General features: G+C 38.7%; 1 protein-coding gene across 1 annotated transcript in view; it reads left to right on the top strand.

The window, feature by feature from the left end:
* Nucleotides 1-267: 267 nt before the first annotated feature.
* LOC134001245 (synaptotagmin-14-like) overlaps nt 268-12,009 on the top strand; it is a 23,863-nt gene continuing 12,121 nt past the window's right edge. The window contains exons 1-3 of the mRNA XM_062440812.1: nt 268-357; nt 2,321-2,453; nt 10,191-10,433. Of these exons, the coding sequence (XP_062296796.1) occupies nt 268-357; nt 2,321-2,453; nt 10,191-10,433 (466 nt within the window). The remainder of the gene's footprint in view (nt 358-2,320; nt 2,454-10,190; nt 10,434-12,009) is intronic.

Genomic DNA, 12,009 nt, shown 5'->3' with positions numbered 1-12,009 from the left:
TTTTTCGGCGATAAATCTGTATCGGAGATCCTGTAAATGCAGGTGTATGTTGTGAATATAGTCATTATACGGTATTAAAATAAAGGTTATAAGATAAGCAACTTTTAAACATAATTTTATCCAGTTGTTACAAACATCTTTATTGTGCTCCAACAACAAACTGAGTAAAAGTTAAAAGCCTCAACTGAAATCTGTTTGACGTCTCCATCAAATCCTCGTGTTTTTCTTATTCTGACTGACCAGCAAAGACCAGATCTGTATATAACGATGGACGTAGCGAGGTGTGACTTCACTCGTTGGTTTAACATTGAAGCTGGTTTGAAGCCAAGAGTTGCATTTGGAACCAAAACCTTCCGAGTAAAATGTTCGAATTGTTGTCTTTCATCCTCTGGAAATACACCCTGCTAACTCAGACGCAAGCTAACATTAGCTTACTGCGAACACCGAACGCTGCACACGTGAGCTAACGTTAGCTACTTTAGCTAAATTGTGCTATTGAGGCTGTGCTAATAATCCACACAGCAAACAACAAAGCTACTAGAAGTCTTAAAATCTTATATTGGGAGCAATAATTTCCCAAATGACCACCAGCACACTTATTAGCAGGGGTGTAAATCACAAGTTTATTCACGATACGATATTATAATCGATTCAGTGGACAATCAGATGTTTGCTGATATCACAATGTCTGCCACGATACGATTTCAATGGGATTGGATTCAGGGGCCAACGATCGATATGAGACGATATCACAGCTGATGTAACACGATCACTTCCATTCATATCAAACCACAAAAAGCAATGAAAATATCATTTGTCGTTTTTATTTCTGAGCTCAACCAGACATTTAAATGAAAATAAACCTCTTGTTCACTATGAAGTGCCATATTTTGATATATTGAGCTTTAAAATGTTCACCTTATAAAAATTTGAAACTGAAAAGAACATTAAGTTTCTATTTTTATACATTAAAGCAGGATTTTTGCTTCACTTTCTAAACTGCAGAGGAAAATAACGAGACAACCCGCCTCACTTTACCCCAAAGAGACGATCAGCAGCAGCAGCAGCACATTTCAGACAGTTTTATAGTCTGTCTGAAGCATCTAATGATCGACTTCCTCTCATGCAGCTGCAGACGTGTTGCTGCTGAAATATGAAATAACAGCAGAGATACTCATCGCTCTTTTAGAGTCGTGGTTTTTATAGTTTTTGTGGATAAAAAGCTGCTCATTTTCTGGCTGTGGCAGCGCTTACAGGCAAGGCCGTAGCCAGGATTTTTCAAATACCAAGGTCAAAAACAAGACCACAATTTATATATCAGTTGGTTGTAATCCATGATGTATTTATAACGCTTTCTTGCTGCACAATTCTCAGTCATGGTCATTCTTGTGGTCCAGTTATTTTTTATTACTTCCAATTTTGCAACTTAAATCAACTCATATTTCAGTATTCTACAACTTCCATGGTTGTATATTTAAACATTATAACTGCAATATATTATTTTCTTTGTTCTTAAAATGTGGAATAAAGCATGGCCTGCTGGGAAAGGGAGAAAAGGGCTCATCCAATGAATGAACAGTTTGCAAAATCGGTTCAAGTCCAATTCACAAAAGTAGACAACATATTTCTGGTGATTGTCAAGTCGCAGTCCAACATCTACTGCAGCGAAAAAAAATTCTGGAAGTGAGCACTATATAACTGCTACTTAATAACAGGCGGGGAGTTCCAGTCCTCATAAATGATGCGAACGCGGAAGTAACTTAAAACTGCATTCTATCAAAAGGCCACCAGGGGGCGACCGTTTCGGTGTCAAAAGGACTTCCGTCTCTATACAAGTCAATGGAGAATTCACCAACTTCTCACTTGATTTCTAACCTCAGTAAACGTTTTCAAAATGTGTTTATGGTCTCAATCGCTAGTTTAAAGCCTTCTTCAATGCAGTATGATGTTCATTTGGGAAATTTTGACCTCCCTGATTTTATATTTGACGATAAAGCAGGGTATGCATTAGGGCGTGGCTACGTCGTGATTGACAGGTTGATTGGTTCACAGGTTCAGGAGGGCGCCTCATGCTCCCCCTGATGCCCATATAAGTAGAATCCCTGTTTTTATTTTTCCCAGCATGCACCTGAAATGTTCAAGATGGTGCTGCTCAGATCCGATACTATTGGCCTCCAAGCAGCAGTCCACAAACCAATGGGTGATGTCACGGATGTTACGTCCATTTTATATACAGTCTATGCTTAATAATCTCCAGTAATATGCTGTGTATATTTGTATAACTTGTTCGGTAAGTTAAACCAGTTAAATTGGAAACCAGTTGGCACATAACACCGGTGCCGGGGCCGGTGAAAAGATTCCCGGTGGATTTCAAAGCCTCACTCCACCGCTATCCACGACTATAGCCAATTACTTTCGTTTTGACATGGCAGCGGATATCTGCAAGTCTGCAAGTACGTGTCACGTGACGGTCCGTTGATGCAAGGATAATTGTCTCGTCGGCTATTTTAGGACATGACCTCGGTGTCCTCAATGGTAGCTACGGCCATGCTTACAGGTGTGCACGCTCGGGCAGAGACCGAATTTAAAAATCAAGGCGTGTCTTGAAGATGCTGATCGATGTTTTCATTTTGCATCGATGCCATTGGCTTGTTCATCATTGAGTTGATGTATCTTTACACCCCTACTTATTAGAGGGCCTGAATTTAGTGATTGAGACCATAATGACTTGATTAACTTAGTATTCCTAAAGAGAAGTTGATGTTTTTTTGAATGGGAGCCAGTTGAAGCATCTAGTGGCCGTTTGGTGCTCAAAGGATTTAAGCCTCAAGATGTGGAAACTGCCGCTTGAATAAGAATAAGAATAAGAATAGCAAGAATCGCAGAAACCTAAATATAAGTTTCATCACTTTCTCTCTCACTCTCTCATAGATAACAATATTCCCATCAGATTACACCCAATTAGATACATTTGAAGTAACCTCTGTGAACGGCGAGTCTCATTACAGCATCAGCAGAGAATCGGCGAAGAGCTAAAAACAGCACGGGAGTCGAGTATTGATGAAACAGTTTGTGGAAAACGTGCAGAATGTACCGAGCACATCACATAATGAATTAATGTACCAACAAGGATTAGGGCGGCGATGTGACTCGGAAGTCAACAAGAGGCATCGGATCCGGCTAATGAGATGGAGGGGATCGAACCGGCCGTGATAAAATATTCACAACCGCTAATCTGTGACAGACACGGTTGTGAAAGCTTGTTTGTGTGTGTGCGAGAGTGTGTGTGTGAATACTAAATCCTTATCCCCTGATTACTATGCAGCTGCTGACTTTTCCACCCCGGCTTTGAAGTGCGTGGCTCCCGAGGAGGGAAGAGAGTACTTTGATGTGAGCGTTAGATTAGGATAAAAAAAGAAAGACAGAGAGAGACAGTGCAGGCGGCGTCGGCGATGGCGATGGCGGCGAAGGCGCTCATTAACGAGAGATACGAGAGATCCTGAAGAGGAGGAACACGGCGCTTTGTAGATTTTTCTTTCTTCTTTTTCAATGATGAATTAAAAAGGAAAAAAGCTCCCGCTGTCTCTTTCAGTTCGTTGTAAGGTCATTCATTAATGTGGGTAATTAGTTTCAGGGTATGTGTGTCCTACAGATTATTATTATAACACACATCTGAATGCTTCATCCTCAGTTTTAAGATGAATTATCTCTGAAACCTGCTGGATTCGGGGAGGATTATTCCTCTGTAGTATGTGAGTAACACCACGTCACTGAGTCAGGCGGGTTTTTTTTACCATAGAAATATAAGAAATTGCTGCTCACGTGTACTGTGGAAGGAAAAGCACGGACATATTAACATCATATTAGGCTTCTATTTAGTAGCACTGTGAGGTTAATCGATTAGTCGATTGATAGGAAATTAATTGGTAGCCTCTCTAATCATTCATTAATCATTTAAGTCATTTTTTAATGCAAAAAATACCAAAAATTCACCAGTACAAGCTTCTCAAATGTGAATATTTGCATGTTTTCCTTTGTCGGTCTAACATATTCAAATAACTTGTTTTGTCTAAGGATAAAGTTGGTGATTTTCTATATTTTTCTTATTGTTAAAGGGGACCTATGATGCTTTTCCTTTTTTTCAGTCATATATATAATGTTAAAATGTCAGATGTTAATATTAAATGTGGCCAAAGTGTCAAATAATGAAGTAAATGTATGTAGAAATAATCACTGTGAGGAAAAACACTGACTTTAAACTGCTCCGAACGCTTAGTTTCCAACTGTTTTTTTTTCCACTTTCACCTCTAGATGACATCAGCTTGTGATTAAATATATATTGAATATATTGACTTAGGTTTATAGGTTAATTGGAGACTCTAAATCCCCTGTAGGTGTGAATGTGAACGTGAATGGTTGTCTGTCTCTATATGTTAGCCCCGTTAGCCCTAATTTGAGGCAAGTCAATCAATCAGTCTTTATTTATATATATATAGCACCAAATCACGACAAAAGTCATCTCAAGGCACCTTTCACGTAGAGCAGTGAACTCTGTCATTTAATTCAAGCGAGTTTGCAAATAAAATACACCTATACAGGTCATGCACACACACAAAGACGATGTAAAAATGCAAATATAACAATGTTAATTAAAGTTAAAATACACAACGTCAACATAACAAGCAATTTGATGATGTCACATTGTGCTCCGAGGTGCAGTTGTCGCTTTTTAAACGTATTTTTTTTAGACTAAACAAAGAATGAGTGTGAGAATAAACAAATGATGCCCTACTTTAGATTTAAGTAGTTTGTGTATAATGGTGGGTGTGTGTGTGTCTGTGTTGCAACCATGAGTCCTGTGTGTGTGTGTGTGTGTGTGTGTGCGTGCAGCAGGTGTGAAGCCAGACTTTGACCCGGGGTTTCTTCCTGTCCATCTGGGTGCAGACAGTGGGAGTCTCTGAGTCTCCAACACTGAGCTCTGTGTCTGACTGTCAGAGCAGCTGAGAGGGGAAACTCCACTTTACCCGCAACACCCGAACACACCGTCCAAACATTTACTGACGCGCTGTGCTCGTTTCAGCGGGGCGGTTTTTCTTTCTCTTTCTTCTCCGTTAATTAATTGAAGTCTCATTCACAGGCTTTACTCCAACCAGCTCCTAGTCCTGAAATACATTATAGCATTTAATTTTCTTCTTATATCCTTAATTTAGTCAAACTTAAGGTGCCATTACCTTGTTATAACCAACTTCTAATATGTTATCTTCAAGTTTTTTTTGTTTTTATTTCGCTGTGTGCTATAATTTTGAAATAAACTCATACAATTACTGTTAAAATAAAGTAAAATACAGCAGAAATATGGTAAAGGTACCATTAAAACACTTGTGGTTTTCAATCCAAACTAGTATTTTTCTAAATGTGAAAGTTTATCCTTAACATTGGTAGTAGTGTATTGGACTCTTCCATAGAAAAATAGTGAATATAATGTAAAACAGCAGCAACATGAAAAACTTCCCGGGGCAAGTCATGGCAACATAGATACCCGAATCACGTAACCTCCTTTGTCACCAGTGTATTACCGTATATTACACAATATACAAGCACATCAGAATATCTTTTATCATAATAATAATAATGATGATATATATAATGAACTAAATCTAAGGCAGCAAAATGCACAAATCATTAAATAATTGCATTATAAAAGAGATTCTCCTTTGTCTCTACTGTATCACCGTATAATCACATGAGACTGCCTTATATAATAATAATAATAATATAATAGTAATATACTTTTCAAAATCCAAGTTACATAGTGCTTTACAAGGCAGCAAAATACACAAGTCATGAAATGATTGCATTAATAAAAGAGAACAAATGAAAACAATAATTTGATGAGTAAAAACTGATTTGGCGAAAAAAGGCGATTCAAGGAAAATTAAGACTCATTGAAAATCAGGAAAGGCTCTTTGATAAAAGTAAGTTTTAAAAGTATAGATGACATTTTAATGATGGCCTTAATACGGACACTGCATTTGCGTAGTTTCTTCCCTAGTTACATCTCCGTCTTGAAATGGAAATCAAGAGAAAAAGAAGGGAGAAAACTGAGCTTTCCACATTCAATAAAAACAAACAGCCGTCATCTCCGTCTCTCTGGAGTCACGCTGCTGCTTAAAAAACTGATAAAAAGAACATCAACAAAACACAGATGATTTACACCTCCAGACGAGGCAGCCGCGTCTTTTCTGTCACTCTGTCATCATGAGCATGTAGATGAGGAAGGAGGAGGAGGAGGAGGAGGAAGAAGAGGAGGTGAAAACTTGGACGGTGTTATGATCGGTGCAGAAGTGTTCCTGCTGTGCATCTGTCATGTTTTAGCACTGCAGCGTCTCTGTGGGAGTAAAATGACAACTCTGCTTGTTGTGCGCTTTTAAAAAGAAAAAGAAAAGGGTGGCTTGAGGTTGTTGTACATCACATTTTGAGTTGAGTATTAATATCTTTTTAGGTTTCCACTATTCAGACTAGAAGAGCATCTGAAACAGCATTCAGACCATCACGGCACATTAAAACTCTCCAGTTAAATATATGTTGATGGAATTTCTAATGGTTGAGTAGCTCTGAAAAGCTATCAAAGCTACCGTTTTAGTCAAAAACAATCATGAAATTTTTGTAAACACTAAAAACGCATCACAAACTAATGTAACCTTCTATAATAATTAAATAATAAGTGATGCATTGAGAGATATTTGCTTATATAACGATTAGAAAACGACTAATACTGGACTTCTGGGGCTGATGCTGATAATAATATTGGACGACTAGTCTTATATGCTGAATAAATCCATATATTCAGAATATTTATTTACTTTTATCTTTAATTTCATAAGTTTATTCGTCAGGGACAGTGCATATTAATTAACATTACTGTTAATATGCCAGAATTAGGTAGTTTTCATCCATTGCCCCTGGCCAGATGTGAGTTGGCTTCCTAAAAATCAAGAAATTTAAAACACTGTATCCATATGAGGTTATGAAACACTTTATAAGATTTGTAAAGTAAACGTGATGTGTGTAGGTGTCTTGTTTTGTCAGTTTGAAACATAAAATATCCAGTTTTCTATCATGTGTAACGGAGGAAAGCATTGAAAAGGCTTTTTGTGCTTTTCTGTGGGTTAAAATTCTACAACTTGAGGTTGAACATATGTAAAAATATTCCCTGCAAGTCAAAAGTCAGGGTCTCAACCTGCTTTGAATGCTTCTTTTACAACAGGGATTTTTTTTTCTATCTCGTCACACATATCTTAGCCTTGGTTGCTATGGTTGTTGCTAAGGTGCAAAAGTTTTTGTGTTGCTCACTCTCATATTTCAGATGTGATTATCAGCTCCAGCGTGTACGATTTGAGATTTGAGAAGTTTACATTTGGAGTAAAGAAGGATAAAAGTAGTTAAATCCTGCTACTGTAGTTAGTTTCATGGTTTGTTGACGAGCGGTTGGAAGTCGCCATAAAGGGCCGATGTATGTTAGGGCTGGGTATCGTTTAAAACATTTGGGAACCAGTACCAATCCAAGTATCCTTAAAGTGATACTGATACCAACTGAGTACGTCATTAGATACCCATTAACACATTTAGGTCTCTGTCTTGTATCTGGTGTAACAGGCGTGTAGTGTAGACACACTTTGGAGCGTTTAGGTGGCATCTTGGCTGCTGAAATGCTAAGCTCGCTAACTCAAATTCACCACGACTTCACCACCACAGACAGGTTGTAGCTGCTGTGGCAGTGGACCAATCACATGTCGTGTTAAATCCAAGAACCCTTGCATTTGATTGGCTGTGAGCAAGTCCATATAAATAGTCATATTTTCTAGCTCTGGGTGCAAAAAGGATCAATCGCAGGTATCGTTTGATGAGAGGCGTTTCAATACTACTTGGTATCGATTTATTTCGGTCAATACCTTTTTAAAGTATAGTACTGATACCCAGCCCTAATATATGTAGACCTGAAAATGTGCAGAATATATTTCCCTTAGTTTTGACATTTTTGCTTTTAATTGCTATTGATTGAACTTAAGAATGTTGGTTCAATTCAAGTCGGACAAAAATAGAAAAATAACCATTTAAAACACCATGATAATATTAATTGACTCATTGTTGCAGCTGGATTTACAAAAATGTAAAGTTTGTGTGATCTCCATTTAAACATCATAACTTTTCTAAGTTTGAACTTATAGAACAATTGGTGCAACTTTTCAGCAGTTCTGTTTGGAGACTTAACGTTTGAGCATCTCTTCTGACAGATACAGGATTAAAATATTACAGATGTTACACCGTCACTTAATGAACCAGCTGCTGTTATTCTACCACTAAAAACACACAAACACACTGTTTGTTGGCGATGTGAGCGGATGCTTTGGGTGTAAAAGATTAATACGATACATCTGGAAAGCGTAGGAGCTAAATAACTAAGAAGAAAAAAAAGACAGTTGGAGCGACAGCGTGAAAAACAAAAAGGTGGCTTATAAAATAAATAATAGTATTACACACACACACACACACACACACACACATCTCGAGTCCTTTCTATGGCGTCGGCTCTCAGCAGGATGGATACTCATCTCTGTTTGCTGCCATTGATTTGGTTCTCCACTCTGAACGTTACCGTGGAAACGGGAATCGGCGACCCCCTCCCCTCCCTACACACACACACACACACACACTCTTTTCCAGTCATGCATCTCTGTGTTCGTTTGCTTTTTGAAGGAGTCTCAGCCGCCTCGTATCACCTCATCTCTCTCTTTTCATTCCTGCTCCAGTTCCTTTATTTTGGTTTCTGCTTTCATTCAGATTTAGAGCAGAGATTTCTCCTCTGCTTTTGTTTCTCTTTTCCACCCTTCCTTTTATATATTTGTCTGAAGTTTTTGGCAATATCGTTAAATAATTTAATATTTCAAACAAGGGGATAATTCAAGATTATTGTATTTTTTTCCAGCAAAATACAGAAAGGCTTTTTTTAGGACTTTGTGTGCAAGACAGATGAGCAAAACTAATGAATGGCTTACTTAAGGTCATTTTTATTGCATATTCAGACAAATTGTGGTGATTCTACACAGCTATACAGTATCAGCACCAGCGAGACTTCAAATCAACACTGAATGAAGTAAATTAAAATATATATATCTACTGCAAACATAATATATCTCTATCCATAATGCACAAATGATGATAGATATAATTTATTATTTACTATTGGCCCAAATAAAAAGCCAAAGTCATGACTTCCTGTCTGGTAAAACTTCTGTAACTCAATGCAATCTCTCATTCAGAATCTGTCTTTAAAAACTGAAGCCTTCCTGAAGTTAACTTATTATCCGTATTAGACCACTTAGCTCCATCACAGCAGCTGCTACCAGAAATTTAACCCCTTTGTTATAAAGCGCAGCTCTAATTTGTGAGTTCCTGGCACTAATAGCAGAATTAAAGAAGTCCTGCACACCCTTTTAACAACCTGATGAAGACTTTATCGAAACGTTGGTGATTAAAAGAACTGAAAATGGAGCCGTTACTTTTTCTTATTTATCCTACTTGTGTTACCTGAACTCTATTTGCATATATATTTTTTCTATATCCATAAAACTCGCCAACACTTTAAAGTCACTGTTGTTGTTTGTAGCTGTAATCTGAGCTGTGTAAAGACTTCTATCTGTTCTGCTGTTATTACAGACGGGTCTAAATTCACTCATGGACTCGTCTCCTCTGCTAAGCCGTGACATTTAGCCTCCAAACCTCTAAGACTTATGGGAAATGAAGTTTGTTAAAGGCCGCTAAAAACATAAATATTCAATAAACAACAAATATTAGATGGTTTTTCATCCTTATTTAACCTTCCTGTGGTCTTTCTGTCTTTTTTATTCACTAAACTGAACACAGATTTCACTGCTGACTTCAGAACAGTTACTCTCTGCTCCACTCGCTCTCTCTCAAATCCAATCAAACTCAGAAAGGCACCAACTTGCTGGTTTCAGCCCAGTTAACTTACTGGGAAAACTGTTTGTTTTGCAGCAGCTGCACAGTAGCTGCTCTTGAGCAAGGCACTGAGGGTCACACAAATACTAAAGTATCACTCGTTCTGTCTGTGTGTATCACATGTGCCATGCGTACTGTGTGTGTGTGTGTGCATGTGTGTGTGTACCCAGGCTGTCTGTTTGTGTGGTCTGATCAGTGTGTCATTGTGTGTCCTCTCTCCCTCTCCCTCCTCCTGCCAGTCACCCCAGAGGCCATCGGCTTCCTGTCGGCGGTGGGCGTCTTCATCGTGGCGCTGGCGGTCCTCTTCCTCTTCATCAACAAGAAGCTGTGTTTCTCTCGTGTCGGCGGGCTGCCCTGTCTGGAGCCGAACAGCCGCCGCAAGAAAGGACGACAGGGGATCCGCCAGGGGCTCGGTGAGTGGGGGATGGGGGGAGATTGTACTCAGTAGAAAAACAACAGTGTCTTGACCTGATAGTACCTCAAACAGCAACCCTGTCTGCTGGAAACTGTTGTATCCTTATAAATCCTTTTCCCTGTTGTGTTACAATGTGAATTTCATAGGTAACATATATATTTAAATGACTGAAACGTTACATTTATATATCGCACTGAAGTCACTTTGGTTAAGGTTAGTTAAAAGATTGTGGTTTCAGTTACCCCTCCTGTTTTCCTCGGGCCAATTTTGACCCAAAAGGACAACAGGTATACTTTCAAATTAGGTATACTTTCATTTAAATGAGGCCTATTAACCATCATTTCCAAAAATATGTGTAAAAGCTGTGGTAATAGGTTGGAAGTTGGCTTAAAAGGTCTAACACAGAATTGGGTGATAATTTATACTTTATGCTCTATAAACAGTTAAACCAGACTGGGTCAAATTTGACCTGGGACAACAAAAGTTGTCGTAGTGAAGACAACAGGAGGGTTAAACTTACTATGGTTGTGTTTAGACACTGGCAGCACTTGGTTAAGGTTAAGGGAAGGATCACGGTCTCAGTTTAATACAGAAAAATGTGTTTATTAACATTTATCCCTTCTGTTGTCTTCCTGTGGTCCATGACAACTTTTGTCCTCCCAGGTCAAAATTGGCCCAGGAGTATAAGATATAAATTATCACCCAATTCTGTGTTAGACCTTCTTATACTTACCACAGGTTTGACACATACTTTTAGGAAGTTATGGTCAATAGGCCTCATTTAAATGAAATGATACCTCATTTTTGAGTTAACGTCTGGTGTCCTACCGGGTCAAAATTGACCCAAGGACAACAGGAGGGTTAAATAGTAAATAGATTGTGAATTTATATAGCACCTTTCTAGTCTTATTGACCACTCAAAACACTTTACAATACATGCCAACATTCACATATTCACACAAACTGCTCATCAGGAGCGATACAGCACAGCCTGTCCAAAGCGCCCCACTAGGCCCGGCCCCTGGCATAAACACTGTGGGGTTGTTTAGGGCCACAACTACAAGGGGCAGCGGCACACCATCAGTGTGACTTTCTGTTTTGCCAGCTCTTCACACTGCAGTGTGGGACTTTTACATATAAATTATAGTTAATTACATTTAAACCCTTGCTAACAGAGTTTACACAATGCTGATAAAGCATCACTGCCATATAAATGTCTGTAGTTCACATTATCTTAAGTCTGTGGTGACTTTCCTCTTTCCCGTACTGGCTGGATGAATGCAGGTCAGTACCTCTGCCGGTTGAGAAGGTAACATCTGGTTAGTTCTTCGCTAACTTGAACAAGGAAGAAATAATTTAATTGTGCGTCCAAATGTTGATTGGAATGATTCTTCTTATAGGGACGAGTCCTTTCGCAGAGGGTTATATGACTCTCAAACAATTTATCCACTGTTTTACAGCCGCAACACAGTGTGTAACCATGGTAACTTAGATACAGAAGAGCGCCATCATTGGGTCAGCTGCAGGTTAACGCAGAAGTAATTCCTGTCAGTCCTGTTCTCTTCATGCATCCA

This window comes from Scomber scombrus, chromosome 19 (genome assembly GCF_963691925.1).
Source record: "Scomber scombrus chromosome 19, fScoSco1.1, whole genome shotgun sequence".
Classification (NCBI taxonomy): domain Eukaryota; kingdom Metazoa; phylum Chordata; class Actinopteri; order Scombriformes; family Scombridae; genus Scomber; species Scomber scombrus.
Note: the sequence above shows the minus strand (reverse complement) of the source record. Positions and strands in the feature narration are given on the sequence as shown.